The 19,378-nt window shown below is 47.7% G+C and overlaps 1 protein-coding gene across 1 annotated transcript; it reads left to right on the forward strand.

Moving 5' to 3' along the window:
* The first annotated feature begins 315 nt into the window (after positions 1–315).
* On the forward strand, positions 316–13,549 carry LOC144591433 (zinc-binding protein A33-like). Its single transcript, XM_078395609.1, has 6 exons — positions 316–726; positions 5,554–5,649; positions 5,741–5,776; positions 6,819–6,892; positions 7,942–8,060; positions 13,017–13,549. The coding sequence occupies exons 1-6, from the start codon at positions 316–318 to the stop codon at positions 13,547–13,549; spliced, it is 1,269 nt and encodes a 422-aa protein (XP_078251735.1).
* The last annotated feature ends 5,829 nt before the right edge of the window (positions 13,550–19,378 follow it).

Genomic DNA, 19,378 nt, shown 5'->3' on the forward strand with positions numbered 1-19,378 from the left:
CCTTCTTCAGGCTTCTTCAGATGCGATGGAGTTTCTTCCCACAGGCCATCGGGATTGTTAACTATTATATCTCCAAAGAATTAAAAAAAATCTGTATTAATTTTAATTTTTATGCTGTAATTGTAATTTTTTTGTACAATCCGCAGGCGTTGACACTTTCATGTCACTGCACATCTTGTATGTGTATGTGACAAATAAACTTGACTTGACTTGGTGTTGTTTATTAGTATTGTTCAGCCTTTGCTGCCAGCGCACATTTGAACACTCGCGGTACTCCAGGGCTCGGCGTGAATTAGGAAGTTCCGGGAATTGAAAATGGCTTCGATGGCTCAGTCCGAGTGTTGGACCGAGGACGTGGTTTGTCCCATTTGCCTGGATTTCTTCACCGATCCGGTGTCACTGGAGTGCGGGCACAACTTCTGCCGCTCCTGCATCACGCAGAGTTGGGACAGGGAGGGGAGAAACTCCTGCCCGGAGTGCAGAGAGGAGTTTGCAGACCGCAGCCTCAGGGTGAATCGGGCCCTGGTGAGTATCACCGAGAAAGCTCGAACACTCAGCCCGAAAACGGAAAGCAAGCAAAGTAAACTTCACTGCGAGGAACACCAGGAAGAACTGAAGCTGTTTTGCGAAACAGACAAACAACTAATCTGCCTGATCTGCCGAGACGCGCGGGAACACAGAGAGCACCTCTTCATGCCGATTAAAGAAGCAGTTGAAATCTTCAAGGTAAAAAAAGCAAAGAGCATCTGGTGATTTTCCATTTCCGCCTTTCGCAGAGACCGCACCCTCGGGGACTGCTGTTTTGCACTCAGTTTCCCACACGAACCACCCCTTCCCCATGTACCCGCCCCACCTACAGTAAGACATGAGACACCTGTGGCTATACCTTCTCCCTTACAATAGACAATAAGTGCAGGAGGAGGCCATTCGGCCCTTCGAGCCAGCACCGCCATTCAATGTGATCATGGCTGATCATTCTCAATCAGTACCCCGTTCCTGCCTTCTCCCCATACCCCCTGACTCCGCTATCATTAAGAGCTCTATCCAGCTCTCTCTTGAATGCATTCAGAGAATTGGCCTCCACTGCCTTCTGAGGCAGAGAATTCCACAGATTCACAACTCTCTGACTGAAAAGGTTTTTCCTCATTTCAGTTCTAAATGGCCTACCCCTTATTCTTAAACTGTGGCCCCTTGTTCTGGACTCCCCCAACATTGGGAACATGTTTCCTGCCTCTAACGTGTCTAACCCCTTAATAATCTTATACGTTTCGATAAGATCTCCTGTCATCCTTCTAAATCCCAGTGTATACAAGCCTAGTCGCTCCAGTCTTTCAACATATGATAGTCCCGCCATTGCGGGAATTAACCTAGTAAACCTACGCTGCACGCCCTCAATAGCAAGAATATCCTTCCTCAAAATTGGAGACCAAAACTGCACACAGTACTCCAGGTGCAGTCTCACTAGGGCCCTGTACAACTGCAGAAGGACCTCTTTGCTCCTATACGCAACTCCTCTTGTTATGAAGGCAAACATTCCATTGGCTTTCTTCACTGCCTGCTATACCTGCATGCTTCCTTTCAGTGACTGATGCACTAGGACACCCAGATCTCGTTGTACGTTCCCTGTTCCTAACTTGACACCATTCAGATAATACTCTGCCTTCCTATTCTTACCACCAAAGTGGATAACCTCACACTTATTCACATTAAACTGCATCTGCCATGCATCCGCCCACTCACACAGCCTGTCCAAGTCACCCTGCAACCTCATAGCATCTTCCTCACAGTTCACACTACCACCCAGCTTTGTATCATCTGCAAATTTGCTAATGGTACTTTTAATCCCTTCATCCAAGTCATTAATGTATATTGTAAATAGTTGCGGTCCCAGCATTGAGCCTTGCGGTACGCCACTAGTCACTGCCTGCCATTCTGAAAGGGACCCATTTATCCCCACTCTTTGCTTTCTGTCTGTCTTACACCCATCAAGGGACCCCTGAGAGAGAGAGAGAGGGGGGTTTTTGTGCACCACCTGTTACCCTCACCCACTGCATCCCGTGTTCCCGGCGAGCCCTCCATTACACCGGCGAGGCGAGAGGGTAGATTGAGCCACCGGTTCCGCGAGTACCCCTGCCAAGCCCCGATGGATCTACCGGTTGCTAACCAGTTCAACTCTCCTTTGCATTCCTACGCTGACTTTTCTGCCCTGGGCTTCTGTTTTGCTTGATTGCAAACTGAAGGAATAGCGCCTCAAATTCCGCTTGTGAAGCTCGGAATTTCTCGTGTAATTCTTTCAGCATAAACATTAACATTTACAGTTTGTAGGTAACCAAACTACATGCATACATAACAACCCCACACCACCCACAACACTTTAAGTCCCAACTATTACTCTATTAATCATTCCTCTATTAATCTTACTTATAACTTATTTATTTATCTTATTACTCTTATTATCTGTGTTTTCCTACCTTTTCTCCTTGTTCTGTATTTTTATGCTCACTTTGAATTGCCATTGCAGTATTACAGTATAGCAAAGGGGATTACAGAGGCATGAGGCAGGAGCTGGCCAAAAGTGACTGGAAGGAGGCCCTAGCAGGGAAGACGGTACAACAGCAATGGCAGGTATTCCTGGGAATAATGCAGAGGTTGCAGGATCAATTTATCCCAAAGAGGCGGAAAGACTCTAAGGGGAGTAAGAGACACCTGTGGCTGACAAGGGAAGTCAAGGACAGCATAAAAATTAAGGAGAGGAAGTATAACATAGCAAAGAAGAGTGGGAAGACAGAGGATTGGGACTCTTTTAAAGAGCAACAAAAGTTAACTAAAAAGGCAATACGGGGAGAAAAGATGAGGTACGAGGGTAAAGGAGGAGAGCAAAAGTTTTTTTAGGTACGTGAAGAGGAAAAAAATAGTCAAAGCAAATGTGGGTCCCTTGAAGACAGAAGCAGGGGAATTTATTATGGGGAACAAAGAAATGGCAGACGAGTTAAACCGTTACTTTGGATCTGTCTTCACTGAGGAAGATACACACAATCTCCCAAATGTTCTAGGGGCCGGAGAACCTAGGTTGATGGAGGAACTGAAGGAAATCCACATTAGGCAGGAAATGGTTTTGGGTAGACTGATGGGACTGAAGGCTGATAAATCCCCAGGGCCTGGTAGTCTGCATCCCAGGGTACTTAAGGAGGTGGCTCTAGAAATAGTGGAAGCATTGGAGATCATTTTTCAATGTTCTATAGATTCAGGATCAGTTCCTGTGGATTGGAGGATAGCAAATGTTATCCCACTTTTTAAGAAAGGAGGGAGAGAGAAAACGGGTAATTATAGACCAGTTAGTCTGACATCAGTGGTGGGGAAGATGCTGGAGTCAATTATAAAAGATGAAATTGCTGAGCATTTGGATAGCAGTAACAGGATCATTCCGAGTCAGCATGGATTTACGAAGGGGAAATCATGCTTGACAAATCTACTGGACTTTTTTGAGGATGTAACTAGGAAAATTGACAGGGGAGAGTCAGTGGATGTGGTGTACCTCGACTTTCAGAAAGCCTTCGACAAGGTCCCACACAGGAGATTAGTGGGCAAAATTAGAGCACATGGTATTGGGGGTAGGGTACTGACATGGATAGAAAATTGGTTGACAGACAGAAAGCAAAGAGTGGGGATAAATGGGTCCCTTTCGGAATGGCAGGCAGTGACCAGTGGGGTACCGCAAGGTTCGGTGCTGGGACCCCAGCTATTTACGATATACATTAATGACTTAGATGAAGGGATTAAAAGTACCATTAGCCCATTTGCAGATGATACTAAGCTGGGGGGTAGTGTGAATTGTGAGGAAGATGCAATAAGGCTGCAGGGTGACTTGGACAGGTTGTGTGAGTGGGCCGATACATGGCAGATGCAGTTTAATGTAGATAAGTGTGAGGTTATTCACTTTGGAAGTAAGAATAGAAAGGCAGATTATTATTAGGAGCAAAGAGGTCCTCTTGCAGTTGTACAGGGCCATCATGAGACCGCACCTGGAGTACTGTGTGCAGTTTTGGTCTCCAAATTTGAGGAAGGATATTCTTGCTATTGAGGGCGTGCAGCGTAGGTTCACTAGGTTAATTCCCGGAATGGCGGGACTGTCGTATGTTGAAAGGCTGGAGCAATTAGGCTTGTATACATTGGAATTTAGAAGGATGAGGGGGATTCTTATTGAAATATATAAGATAATTAGGGGATTGGACACATTAGAGGCAGGAAACATGTTCCCAATGTTGGGGGAGTCCAGAACAAGGAGCCACAGTTTAAGAACAAGGGGTAGGCCATTTAGAACGGAGATGAGGAAGAACTTTTTCAGTCAGAGAGTGGTGAAGGTGTGGAATTCTCTGCCTCAGAAGGCAGTGGAGGCCAGTTCGTTGGATGCTTTCAAGAGAGAGCTGGATAGAGCTCTTAAGGATAGCGGAGTGAGGGGGTATGCGGAGGAGGCAGGAACGGGGTACTGATTGAGAGTGATCAGCCATGATCGCATTGAATGGCGGTGCTGGCCCGAAGGGCTGAATGGCCTACTCCTGCACCTATTGTCTATTGAAATGTGCTATATTAATAAACTTGCCTTGCCTTGCTTTAATAGACCAAGTTACTGGGCCCAAACCTCTCCTGCATTGGTGCAGCACCCTCTCCTCCATCCCTCGCCCCCTTCCCCCTCTCCTCTCCACCATCCCCCTATTCCCACTCCCCCCCGCCTCCCATACCTCCCTCCTCCCCTCCCCCTCCCTGCCCCAGCTCACAACCCCTACCCCCTCCTCCCTTTCCCCCTCCCCTTCCCCTCCCCCACTGCATCCCCCTTATACTCCATCCTTCTCCCTCCCTCCCTCCACCCGCCCTCCCTCCCTCGGAGATAGATTTAAACTTTAAAATGTGAATAACTTTAAAAATATAACACCGATTTCAATGAAACTTCTTCCATTGGCAGCAAAGGGACGACGTTGAGTAAGATGGGCCTAAAATTGTCGCGCTATCGTGTTCCGCTTTGGCTGTAGTTCAGGAACAAACAAACAAACGAGGGTTTTAGTATAGCGATGCCACACCTGGCAGTGCAACCATTTCCTTCTTCCCATCCCCAACCCCTCCCCATCTATATTCTTTCCTCTGGCTTTACAATTTGCACCTCTTGTTTCCTTACTCCTTACTTCCCTTATTTTTGTCTTTTCATGTATGGCCTTTGACCAACCTGCTGCCAAACCCCTACCCCTCCCCCCCCCCCCAGGGGGGAGGAAAGATGGGCCAGGAATGCATCTGCTAGGTGATAGGTGGATACAAGTGATGGGGGCATCACTTGGCCAGATGTATTCCTGGCCCATCTTTCCCACCTACTCCAATCAGTCCAAAGAAAGATTCTGACCCAAAATGTCGCCTACGGCTCTCCACCGATACGCTTCCTGACCCGCCAAGTTCCTCAGCAGTCTGTGTCTTTTTGTAAACGTTCATGTACAGTTCCGTGTCTGCAGTCCATTGGTTCCGTCTGGTCTAATTCTTTTACTGACTGAATCTGAACCTCAATCCCAGGAGAAGATTAAAACATCTTTGGAAACTCTCACAAAAAATAAATCAGCGATGGAGGAAATGGAGCAGCAACAGAAAGAGAAGATTTCTGGAGTCCAGGTAAGGTTTCCAGTTTCCCTTCACTGATCTTGTGCTATTTTGTCTTAGATTCCAGGCTCGATAATATTGACCTTCACCTTTCATTTGACAGGAACAGTATCAGAACCTGGTGACCTACATCACATCGGTATTTGCTGAACTGTGCCAGATTCTCAATGAGAAAGAGCTGCTCTTTCTCAAGGATCTTCTGGAAGAAGAGAACAGCGTTCTAAATCCAATGGAAAAGAATCTCCGAGCGATTCAAGAGGAGATAAACTCTATGCCAGAGAAATGCTTGAAGCTACAGGATCAGCTGAACCTAACGGACAGTTTGATGTTTCTGAAGGTAAGGGGTTACATTTTCAGTTTTTGGTTTAGAGTAAGTTTCGGGTCGAGACCCTTCTTCAGACCTGCTGAGTTACTCCAGCATTTTGTGAATAAATACCTTCGATTTGTACCGGCATCTGCAGTTATTTTCTTATACTTAACAGTTCCTCTAATTTGGATGTTTTTTTACAAATATTCTCCCATTTCTTATGTTTCTGAAGGTAATGTCGTAGTTGTAGGAATTTATAAAACGTCATGAGCTGGTAGATTAAATTCCTGTGCAAGTTGTTCGAATGACTTCGTGATCTGTCCATTAAACACTTGTGCGATATATATTAACCCCTTGTTTGACCAATTGTTATACCCTGAGTCCATAGTAGAAGGTAAAAAATCTGGGTTTATCACTATTTTAGTGGCCGTACAAATGGAATTCGACAGTTTTAATTTATTTCGTACTTCTGACCATATTTTCAATGTTCCTTTGATACAGTCATTACCCACCCTAAGCCTCTGTGCCATTTCAGTCAAGAATGGGAGTGATTCCAACGGTACATTTTGACAAGCATTTTGTTCCATTCACCATCTTTCATCCTGAACATATTCCAATCCTGAGGCCATCTTTGTCCCTATCTGCATCGGCGGTGGATATCTCCGCCCATCTCATCAACGTCCTTCCTCAGCCGAATCCACCTGTCAATTGCCAATAATTGCCCTGAGTCCTTCTCCTTGCCCCTCTTTACCAGCTCTACCCCCTCTACTCCACAAGACACAAGAAGGCTCCGGTACCGAAGCATCATCGGTACATGCCTGCTCCCAAATCCGCCATGTCTTGTGTCTCTGAATAAATGGTGCATTTGTTGCAGGGCCATAGTTACTGCTTTCCTTACACAAGCACAGCTGCACTCTACTCTGGATCAGCAGTTATGACACTGAGCTAGTAATATCTTTCCATGTTAACTGGGCCTAATTCTCACGCAGACTCACGTAATATCTCCTCATAAGCTGGCGAAATAACTTTTGCAAGCATAGAAACATGGAAAATAGGTGCAGGAGGAGGCCATTCAGCCTTTCGAGCCAGCACCGCCATTCATTGTGATCATGGCTGATTGTCCACAATCAATAACCCGTGCCTACCTTCTCCCCATATCCCTTGATTCCACTAGCTCCCAGAGCTCTATCAAACTCTCTCTTAAATGCATCCAGTGATTTGGCTTCCACTGCCCTCGATCAAGTCAAGTCAAGTCAATTCAATTTTATTTGTATAGCACATTTAAAAACAACCCACATTGACCAAAGTGCCGCACATCAGTTGAGGTACTAAGAAACGAACATACAATGGCACATAAACATAGCAGCACATACATAAACAGTTCACAGCGCCCCCTCAGAGGGCCTCAAACGCTAGGGAGTAGAAATAGGTTTTGAGCCTGGACTTAAAGGAGTCGATGGAGGGGGGCAGTTCTGATGGGGAGAGGGATGCTGTTCCACAGTCTAGGAGCTGCAACCGCAAAAGTAGAGAATTCCACAAATTCACAAATCTCTGGGTGAAAAAGTTTCTTCTCACCTTGATATTAAATGGCCTCCCCTTTATTCTGAGACTGCGGCCCCTGGTTCTGGACTCGCCCAACATTGGGAACATTTTTTCTGCATCTAGCTTGTTCAATCCTTTTATAATTTTCCATGTTTCTATAAGATCCCCTCTTATTCTTCTAAACTCCAGTGAATACAAAGAGGTGGGGGTAAAGGTTGGTAGATGTTCTGGGTCGAGAAGCTACACCAGCATTGGAAGCCGGGATCTGTTGGCAAATTGTAACAATTTGGCTGAACTTCCTGCTGTCACGATGTGGAAATTAATTGGTCTTTCTGTTGCTATGTATTTCAGGAGGAAACTTCGGAAGAGGAGGTGAGGCTCGCTGTGTTGTTTTTGTAATATAACTCAGGAAACGTTGGACGTTGGTCTTCTAACTAGTTGTTTAATTAATGCAGTGTGAGTGATGAAGTCCTGACGCTGTCAGTAGCAGAGGGTGCCCTGGCCGTTGAAAGGTTCGATCGCCCATTTTTGTTGAACACGGTGTTCACGGAAGTGCCCGCTGGCGTTCCAAGAGGTAAAACCTAAAAAAAAAGCCCATTGGAGATATTGAAGTATCAGTTATATGTAAAGGGTCTATTTATTACCGGAATCGAAGGTATTTATTCACAAAATGCAGGAGTAACTCAGCGTGTCAGGCAGCATCTCAGGAGAGAAGGAATGGGTAACGTTTCGGGTCAAGACCCTTCTTCAGACTGATGTCAGGGGGGGCGGGACAAAGGAAGGATAAAGGTGGAGACAGGAAGTTAGAGGGAGAACTGGGGAGGAGAAGAGAGGGACAGAGGAACTGTCTAAAGTTGGAGAAGTCAATGTTCATACCGCTGGGCTGCAAGCTGCCCATGCGAAATATGAGGTGCTGTTCCTCCAATTTCCGGTGGGCCTCACTACGGCACTGGAGGAGGCCCATGACAGAAAGGTCAGACTGGGAGTGGGAGGGGGTGTTGAAGTGCTCAGCCACCGGGAGATCAGGTTGGTTATGGCGGACTGAGCGAAGATGTTGAGCGAAACGATTGCCGAGCCTGCGTTTGGTTTCGCCGATGTAAAGAAGTTGACATCTAGAGCAGCGGATACAATAGATGAGATTGGAGGAGGTGCAGGTGAACCTCTGTCTCACCTGGAAAAACTGTTTGGGTCCTTGGATGGAGTTGAGGGGGGAGGTAAAGGGACAGGTGTTGCATCTCCTGCGGTTGCAGGGGAAAGGAATCATTTGTCTGAAGAAGGGTCTCGACCCGAAACGTCACCCATTCCTTCTCTCCAGAGATGCTGCCTGACCCGCTGAGTTACTCCAGCATTTTGTGATACCTTTAATACCGGACTGGTGAGGCACTTCAGACACGAATTACTTCCTTTGTCCAACAGGTGTTACCCTCTCTCCATTGATACCCTCTTGATTCATCGTATGTATAACACACTTTCGAATTGTCTTCAGCCCTACTCGCCAAGGATCCTTGTAGGTCAGCAAGGGGGAGATTGAGGACAATGTGGAGAGTGGATCAAATGCATTTGAAAGTACGGACACGCAAGGCCGGTTTCATGAACACAATGGGGTTGATGTGCTAAAAGCTACTGATTTCAATGCAGTGAAGCGGGTGAATGTATGATCACGATTACTAAAGGGATCTCTGATGTTGAAGGCATTGCAAAGACATGGTTGATAAGAGGCGAAGGACAGATAGCTCAAAGAATCAGGATCCAGGTGTTTCCGATGTGATAGGGAGGGATGTTAAAGAACTGTGCCACTGACGATAGAAAATGTCGCAACTGCACTGAGAGAGATTATCCTAGACTGACGAGGCAATAGAGTACGGATAGAGTACGGTGGTAATAAAGGTTCAATATCTGAACTGATGTGGAGGAACGAACTACAGATGCTGCTTTAAACCGAAGATATACACACAATGCTGGAGTAACTCAGCGGGACAGGCAGCATCACTGGACAGAAGGAATGTCTGACGTTTCGGGTCGAGACCCTTCTTCAGTCCGCCTCAGCCTACCTGATCTCCCAGTTGCTAAACACTTTAGCTCCCCCTCCCATTCCTACTCTGACCTTTCTGTCCTGGGCTTCCTCCACTGTCAGAGTGAGGGTTTGGAGAAACAGCACTTCCTATTTCGTACCCCAGCGATATGAATATTGACTTCGCTAAATTCAAGTAACCCTTGCTTTCCCCCTCTCTCCATCCCTACCCCTTCCCAGTTCTCCAACCAGTCTGACTGTCTCCGATTACATTTTGACTCTGTTTGCTTTGATTCCACATATTCCTTGATCTCCAACCCCTTTGTCTCGTTTTCACACCTTACACAACCTTATATCTGTATCTCCCTCTCCCCTGACTTCAGTCTGAAGAAGGGTCTCGACCCGAATCCTCACCCATTTCTTCTATCCAGAGAGGCCGCCTGTCCCGCTGAGCTAATCCAATATTTTCTGTCTATCTTTGGTTTAAACCAGCATCTGCAGTTCCTTCCTACGCAAGGGTTACTTGAAGTTATTGAGATTAATATTCATACCGCTGAGTTGTAAGATGCCCAAGTGGTATTTCGCCATGTCTGTTGCAACATATTCCAGGATATTGGGCGAGGCAAGCGAAGAGATTGCGGCAGCGTTGACTGCATTTTTGTAACATGTCTAACAACAGACAAAGTGAGTGAATCGGCGACCAGAGGACATAGGGTTAAGATGAGGGGGGAAGGACTTAATAGGAATCTGAGTTAGGAAAAGGGGACGTCCAACAATATCTGTTTGTCCTAGTGCATCAGTCACTGAAAGGAAGCATGCAGGTACAGCAGGCAGTGAAGAAAGCCAATGGAATGTTGGCCTTCATAACAAGAGGAGTAGAGTATAGGAGCAAAGAGGTCCTTCTGCAGTTGTACAGGGCCCTAGTGAGACCGCACCTGGAGTATTGTGTGCAGTTTTGGTCTCCAAATTTGAGGATAGATGTTCTTGCTATTGAGGGCATGCAGCGTAGGTTTACTAGGTTAATTCCCGGAATGGCGGGACTGTCATATGTTGAAAGACTGGAGCGATTAGGCTTGTATACACTGGAATTTAGAAGGATGAGAGGGGATCTTATCGAAACATATAAGATTATTAAGGGGGGTCCAGAACCAGGGGCCACAGTTTAAGAATAAGGGGTAGGTCATTTAGAACGGAGATGAGGAAAAACCTTTTCAGTCAGAGAGCTGTGAATCTGTGGAATTCCCTGCCTCAGAAGGCAGTGGAGGCCAATTCTCTGAATGCATTCAAGAGAGAGCTAGATAGAGCTCTTAAGTATAGCAGAGTCAGGGGGTATGGGGAGAAGGCAGGAACGGGGTACTGATTGAGAATGATCAGCCATGATCACATTCAATGACGGTGCTGGCTTGAAGGGCCGAATGGCCTACTCCTGCACCTATTGTCTATTGTCTATTGAGTCCTAACAAAGATTGGTGGGTGTATGGAACGGGTTGCCAGAGCAGGTAGTTGGGGCAGAGACTATCCCAACGTTCAAGAAAGTTAGACAGGTAGATGGTTAGGACAGGTTTGGAAGGATATGGGCCAAACGCAGGCAGGTGGGACTGGTGTAGCTGGGACATGGCGGATGCTATGGGCAAGTTAATCCGAAGGTCCTTTTTCCACGCCTTATCAGGGCAACGTTACTAATCAAGACTTTGTCATTCTCTGCCTTAAAAATATCCATCGATTTGGCCTCCACAGCTTTTTGCTTCCATGAATTCCACAGATTCGCCACCCTGTGACTAAAGACATTCAAAACATTTGTCCTTTTATTCCGAAGCTTTTGGCTCTAATCCCAGACTGTCCTGCTAGGTAAACATCCACTCCACATCTGCTCGATCCGAATGCTGGTTTGATGTTGTTGGAGTTCTTGATGCCAGTTTGTAGTCAACGCAGTCCATCATTCCCATCCCCGATTCTCCTTCCCGCAATCCCGAAACTCCTCCTCCTCGTCTTTCTATCCCACTCAGTTCCCTCCTCTTCATCCTAACACGGCTCATTTTCCCTCATCACCGGGCTCACCGAGGTACAATGAAAAGCCTATGTTGTGTGCCAACCAGTCGGCAGAAAGACAATACACGATTACAATCCAGCCACCCATAGTGAACAGATGCATGATAAAGGGCACAACGTGAATAACATGGGACCCATACACAAATAAAAACATTTCTTCCATCGAACGTGTCCAAAGGTAGAGGCGTCTCGTTTTGTTACAAATACCTATGAGAGAGAAGCGAGTGTTACCGAACTTCTAAATTCATTGCGGGGGAACACTCTCCAAGACAGACGTAAAGCCCATTGTTTGACATGTTTTTACAAAATGTTAAATGGTCGGCTCGACGTAGATTACCACATCTACACCAAACACAAACCCATCGGGTGTAGACGAGGGCATTCGATTCAATAGACAATAGACAATAGGTGCGGTGCATGAGTAGGCCTTTCGGCCCTTCGAGCCAGCACCACCATTCAATGGCAGATCATTCTCAATCAGTACCCCGTTCCTGCCTTCTCCCCATACCCACTGACTCCGCTATCCTTAAGAGCTCCATCTAGCTCTCTCTTGAATGCATTCAGAGAATTGGTCTCCACTGCCTTCTGAGGCAGAAAATTCCACAGATTTACAACTCTATGACTGAAAAAGTTTTTCCTCATCTCCGTTCTAAATGGCCTACCCCTTATTCTTAAACTGTGGCCCCTGGTTCTGGACCCCCCTTAATAATCTTATATGTTTCGATAAGATCCCCCTCTCATCCTTCTAAATTCCAGTGTATACAAGCCTAGCCGCTCCAGTCTTTCAACATAGGACATTCCCGCCAATCCGGGAATTAACCTAGTAAACTTACGCTGCACGCCCTCAATAGCAAGAATATCCTTCCTCAAATTTGGAGACCAAAACTGCACACAGTACTCCAGGTGCGGTCTCACGAGGGCCCTGTACAACTGCAGGAGGACCTCTTTGCTCCTATACTTAACTCCCCTTGTTATGAAGGCCAACATTCCATTGGCTTTCTTCAATTTGAGATACCAGCTACCAAGACAGATAAGTATAGCAATTCATTCTTCCCTCGCACAATTAAAGCATGGAATAGTCTTCACCCTACTGTAGTTACTCAACCAGACGCAACTAAATTTAAGGCAGCTGTTCTTCTCCAAGAGGCCCTTCTTGCATAAGTCCATACCCCGCCACCTCCAGTATAAATTCCGTTTGGAATATTTCGGAGGAACAAAGAACCAAGAACCGGGCTCTGTTGCTCTGAGGGCGTCACCACATCTCGCTGTCTTCATCGTCTTCTCTCACCTCTGCACAAATGCAACTCCACCTCGTCGGAAAAGGGCTTTCTTCTCCACTCGACGTTAAAACCCCGCGCAATCTTTCAGTTGCCCGACCGTTTGTGCCCGAGGCCGACTCTTCCCCCCCCCCCCCCCCCCCCACCCCGCCCGACCCCCGGGGACCCTCTGATTCTCTGCTTCTCCCCCCAGTCTCCGTCACCCTGGATGTGGAAACAGCGCATCGGCAGCTCCACGTGTCTGATGATCGCAAGAGCATGCAATTTGTCGGTGGCAGGCGAAGTCTCCCTGACACCGGGAAGAGGTCTATGCAAAATACGTGCGTCCTGGGATCGGAAGGATTCACATCGGGGAGATATTACTGGGAGGTGGGGATCGGGTCAAATCAGGGCTGTTGTCTAGGAGTCGCCGCAGAGTCTGTAGACAGGAAGGGTGCGGGCGTCCTGACCCCAGAGACTGGAGTCTGGAGCATCAGGCGAGATGGTAACGATGTTAACGTAGGCACCTCTCCTCCATCCCGTCTCCCCGCCCGTCCCATCCCTGGGAGGGTGGGAGTTTATCTCAGTTACGAGTCCGGGATAGTTTCATTTTACGACGCGGACGCCAAGTCCCATCTCCACACCTTCACTGGAAATAAATTCATGGAGAAACTGTATCCTTTTTTCTGGACGTGGGTTGGAAACCAGTGCCTGAGAATCTGCTCCGGTTCCGCTCCGGGTGTGTGAAGGGGGTCGGGTCCCGGGACCGGCGTCAGGAGCAGGGCTCAGGGGCTGTGGGGCAGAAACCCAGTCGACAACAGGTCGGCGCTGAACGGCTCCCATTTAATCCCCAAATTCCGCGTGGTAAAAACCCCCAGTGAGCGCGGAAATAAAACCAGGGGGAATGTAAAGGTGGGAAGAGAGAAATAAAGTGCTACTGAAATCAAAGCTGTCGATCCGTTCATTTTAACGCGTTCACCGCGTCCGGCAACGGAACAGAAATTACTTTTGTGAAAATATAAAGATTGAAACAATCGCCCTTCCCGCGGGTTCGGCAGCGGCCGCGGGCGGCGGGACCTGAGCTCCGGGCTCCCCCTGATTCTAATGCCCGTCTGTGGTATAATGAAGTGGCGCTGATTTTATCCGGGAGAGGGCGGTATAGGTCCGACTGACCAGGTGTAAATAGGAAAATAACTGCAGATGCTGATACAAATCGAAGGTATCACAAAATGCTGGAGTAACTCAGCAGGTCAGGCAGCATCTCAGGAGAGAAGGAATGGGTGACGTTTCGGGTCGAGACCCTTCTTCAGTCTGTAGTGGGGTCTCGACCCGAAACGTCACCCATTCCTTCTCTCCTGAGATGCTGCCTGACCTGCTGAGTTACTCCAGCATTTTGCGATACATTCGAGGTGTAAATTGGAAGGACGAACGGAGCTAGAAATTACATGGAGTGAGAAGAATAAAGATGAACGCTGGGAATGGGAAGGTACAGAAAATATTTGAAGTTGTGGCGCGTCGATAAGCCCGAAATGAAGGCGAGGAGCCAGGTGTTTCGGGAGGGACTTTATTAGCTGTTCTCTTGTCCAGTCGGGTCTGCAAGGGAACGATCGCGCCCTAAACCCCCTGCCCTTTATCCCTGTCGCTAAGGGCCGCTCCCGGACTAGTCCGTTCCCGTACCGAGGTGTTCGATAGTGATATGGTCCGACCCTTGGGAGCCCCCCTCCCCCACAGAACAGGAGGCACGAAACGCACCGGCAGGCGCACATCCCGACCGGACCGCGTACGGATGTCGGCCGGCGGAGGCACAGGTTGAGGGAACCGCGAAGGGGGGGTCGACCTCGCGGCCGAGGCTGGGCAACCAGCCCAGGCTGGTCAATGTCCAAATGTGCCCGCTTTACGCGGTCAGTCGACACAACCCCCCCCCCCATGTCCAGCACAAAGGTTGTCTGCCCGTGCTCCAGCACCCGGTACGGGCCCCGATACGGCCTCTGGAGCGGCGCCCTGTAGGCGTCACGGTGCTGGAAAGCATAGGGGCAAACCTGGAGGGCCGATAGCCCGTGCGGGCGGAATGCCCCGTGGCGGGACGTCGGCACGGGTGCGAGCTTTCCAACTCTCTCGCGAAGGCGCTGATGGGCGGACGAGGGCGGTCCCTGCTGCCCCGGCGCCGAGGGCACGAACTCCCCGGGTACCGTGAGCGGCGACCCGTACACGAGCTCCACCGAAGATGAGGACAGGTCCTCCGGATGCCCAGCCAGACCCACGGCAGTGCGTCCATCCAGTCCGGGCCGGAGAGTCGCGCCTTCAGCGCTGCCTTCAGCTGCCGGTGGAACCTCTCCACCAGGCCGTTTGCCTGTGGGTGATAGGCCGTGGTGTGGTGCAGCCGCATGCCCAACAGGTGAGCCATGGCCACCCACAGCTCAGAGGTGAACTGTGCCCCCCCCCCCCCCCCCCCCCGGTCTGACGAGATGACCACCGGCACCCCCAAAGCGAGCAATCCAGTGCGCGGATAACACACGAGCGCATGTAGCTGTGGATGTGTTGGCCAGCGGTATGGCCTCCGGCCACCGCGTGGAGCTGTCCACCACCGTGAGGAGGTGGGTGATGCCCCGGGACGGCGGGAGAGGCCCCATAATGTCCACGTGCAGGTGGTGGAACCGCCGGCGGGGTAGACCGAACTCCCGGACGCTGTGCTGGACTTTTGCCGTCTGGCACGGAATGCAGATGCCGGCGGTAGAAATAGCGGGTGTCGTCCACCGTGATGCCCCGCAGCTGAAATTGAGCCTCCGCCTGCTGAAAACAAACCGGAGGCCGGGCAGTCCAGAACGTCGATAGTTTGATGGGAGACTGCCACGAGAGACAGGGCCTGGTCGGACAGATGGCCGGCTCTGTGTTTTGACTCCATTACGACACCAATGGAGCGTCGGGGTCACCAATGTGGCGCGTCTATAAGCCCGAAATGAAGGCGAGGAGCCAAGTGTTTCGGCGGGACTATCGGAACACAGCTACCAGCCTTGGAGGGCATCTACAACACACGATGCCTCAGAAAAGCCACCAGCATCCACAAAGACACCTCACACCCCTGCAACAGCCTGTTCGAACTTCGACCATCAGGCAGACGATACAAGGCCTTCTACGCCCGCACCTCCAGACTCAGGAACAGCTTCATTCCCAGGGCCATAGCTGCTATGAACCGGTCCTGCTGAGCCGGATGGTCACATCGCACAGCGAACCGGCACAGATCTACTTGAACTTTATTCTGTTTTAAAACTGTTCTAATTTGTTTCATTGGGTTGTTTAAATTAATGCTGATTAGCTAATTAATTTATTGCATCGTATGGGAGGCGCATTCCCAATCTCGTTGTACCCCTGTACAATGACAATAAAGATAGATTGTATTGTATTATATTGTGTTAGGCTTTGTTCTCTTGTCTAGTCGGGTCTGGAAGAGAACGATCGCACATAAACGATGCAGGAAGTTTGTTCCCGATGTTGGGGAAGTCCAGAACAAGGGGGGTAACAGTTTAAGGATAAGGGGGAAGTCTTTTAGGACCGAGATGAGAACGTTTTTTTTCACACAGGGAGTGGTGAATCTGTGGAATTCTCTGCCACAGAAGGTAGTTGAGGCCAGTTCATTGGCTATATTTAAGAGGGAGTTAGATGTGGCCCTTGTGGTTAAAGGGATCAGGGGGTATGGAGAGAAGGCAGGTACAGGATACTGAGCTGAATGATCAGCCATGATCATATTGAATGGCGGTGCAGGCTCGAAGGGCCGAATGGCCTACTCCTGCACCTATTTTCTATGTTTCTAAACCCCTGCCCTTTATCCCTGTAGCTGATGGCCGTCCCCGGACTGGTCCATTCCCCTGCCGAGGGGTTCGATAGTGACATGGCCCAACCCTTGGGAGTCGCCACAAAGTCAGTGTTAAAGTCCAGAGGAAGTAACGTGTCCAGTTCAATAGACTGTTCAGATGTCCTCGGGCTGTTGGCTGAGAAAGTGCGGGAAACTAAATGCAGAATTCAGCCTGAGAGAGGGATGAGGAATCACAGTGGAGGCGGCCGGAGACTCAGGGTCTCCTGCGAGCAGCGGACGGGAGAGAACGCAAAGCGGTCCCACAATCTGTGATTGGTGTCGACGTAGAGAGCGGACCACAGTGTGAGAGGCAAAGGCAGCAAAACAGCAAATTTGAGGAAGGGTATTCTTGTTATTGAGGGCATGCAGCGTAGGTTTACTAGGTTAATTCCCGGAATGGCGGGACTGTCATATGTTGAAAGACTGGAGCGACTAGGCTTGTATACACTGGAATTTAGAAGGATGAGAGGAGATCTTATCGAAACGTATAAGATTATTAAGGGGTTGGACACGTTAGAGGCAGGAAACATGTTCCCAATGTTGGGGGAGTCCAGAACCAGGGGGCACAGTTTAAGAATAAGGGGTAGGCCATTTAGAACTGAGATGAGGAAAAACTTTTTCGGTCAGAGAGTTGTGAATCTGTGGAATTCTCTGCCTCAGAAGGCAGTGGAGGCCAATTCTCTGAATGCATTCAAGAGAGAGCTAGAGAGAGCTCTTGATGATAGCGGAGTCAGGCGGTATGGGGAGAAGGCAGGAACGGGGTACTGATTGAGAATGATCAGCCATGATCACATTGAATGGCGGTGCTGGCTCGAAGGGCCGAATGTACTCCTCCGGGACCTATTGTCTATGGTCTATTGGCAGCTCATTGAATTAGGAGACGTCACAAGTGAGTCATTGCTCCATCAGGAAGGGCCATTTGCTTCTTGGCGGATGGTAAGAAGAAGATAAACACAGAAGTAAGTACATCATGGTTTATTGTGGGGTTTTTTTACAGGGTAATTTATCAACATATCTGTTGGCCTGCTGCAAATATTTATTCCATCGCTAGACACATGACAATAAAACTCTTGAAACTTTGCGACAATGAAGAAATAATTGCTCGATTATAGAAACATAGAAAATAGGTGCAGGAGTAGGTCATTCGGCCCTTCGAGCCAGCACCACCATTCAATATGATCATGGCTGATCATCCAAAATCAGTACTCTGGATTTTTCCCCATATCCCTTAATTCCCTTAGCCCTAAGAGCTAAATCTAACTCTCTCTTGAAAACATCTAGTGAACTGGACTCCACGGTCTTCTGTGGCAGAGAATTCCACACATTCACAACTCTCTGGGTGAAAAGGTTTTTCCTCATCTCAGTACTAAATGGCCGACCCCTTATTCTCAAACTTTGACCCCTGGTTCTGGACTCCTCCAACATCGGGAACATTTTTCCTGCATCTACCCTGTCCAATCCTCTAAGAATTTTATATGTTTCTACAAGATCCCCTCTCATTCTTCTAAATTCCAGCGAATACAAGCCCAGCCGACCCAGTCTTTCTTTTTTTTATAATTCTATTTTTATTTTGATTTTCCAGTTCCATACATTCCACAATGATACACATTCTCATTCACCTTAAACCCTCCGTAGTTAACAAATACTGCATATCCCAAAATAAATCATACCACAGGCATTGGAAGCACTACAAGGATGGGTAATGACTTACTGGACATTTGATCATATCCAAAACTTAACTACATACACAAACAAAAACAAAAACAACTGAAACCAACATTTGGGGTATACCTCTATAATATTTCATCACTACTTCTGGAGCGGTATGAAATCAAGGAAAATGAGATAGGACACGGAAGTAGGATACAAAGATCCGCTTTAAACAAATGATGGCCGTACGGGCATAATGTACAACATCCATTTTTCCCACCTTTTCAAAAATATTCCCTGTTGCAATCTTAAAGCAAAAGTTATCCTTTCCATTATAAAAATATCATAAACAATGTTAATCCAGTCATCCACATTAGGTTTTCCAGGTTTCAACCACTTCCTAGTAATAGCTTTCCTGCTGGCAGCACTTAAGATCTGGAAAAGATACTTATCTTTAATAGAAGCTTTTTGTACTGGTAAAGCACCAAAATATAAAAACTCAAATTTAAATGGAATATCCATATAAAAAACTTTTTGTAAAACGTTATGAATCTCCTGCCAAAATGGGATCACTGATACACAAGACCAAAATATGTGAAAATGGTTTGCCTCAAGGCACCCACATTGTCGCCAGCATGAAGAAGAATTTGTGTAATGCCTTTTTTGAACTGGTGTAATAAAAAACCTAATAAGGGTTTTCCAGCAAAACACCCGCCAAACATTTGAACTTGAAGTTTTCCATTGTATCTCACATAAGCTCTCCCAGGTTTCTTCCGTTAGAACCAGATTACCTTCCCTTTCCCATATCTGTTTTACATACAGTGAGTTGCCTTTTCTCTGCCGTAAACCCTTGTATAATTTTGAGATGGTTTTCTGTTTTGAGCCTCCATGGTAAGCATCAATAAATACATTTAACAAAATATTATCCCATTTTACTTCTGCACATTCCTTTTGTATTTGATCTATATAATGGCGAATTTGAAGGTATCTATAGAAATCATCATTATTCAAAACAAATTGCCTCTTCAGATTCTCAAAGCTGTTCATAGACCCCTTATGTAAAAATGTGCAATATG

Source organism: Rhinoraja longicauda, unplaced genomic scaffold, assembly GCF_053455715.1.
Source record: "Rhinoraja longicauda isolate Sanriku21f unplaced genomic scaffold, sRhiLon1.1 Scf001014, whole genome shotgun sequence".
NCBI lineage: Eukaryota > Metazoa > Chordata > Chondrichthyes > Rajiformes > Arhynchobatidae > Rhinoraja > Rhinoraja longicauda.

What these genes read in the sequence shown, in the direction of transcription:
- LOC144591433 (XM_078395609.1), top strand. Translation starts at nt 316, where the DNA reads ATGGCTTCGATGGCTCAGTCCGAGTGTTGGACCGAGGACGTGGTTTGT. An exon ending in AAGCAGTTGAAATCTTCAAG is followed by an intron (nt 727 to 5,553) that starts GTAAAAAAAGCA and finishes CCTCAATCCCAG; the next exon opens with GAGAAGATTAAAACATCTTT. An exon ending in GCAGTTATGACACTGAGCTA is followed by an intron (nt 6,893 to 7,941) that starts GTAATATCTTTC and finishes TAATTAATGCAG; the next exon opens with TGTGAGTGATGAAGTCCTGA.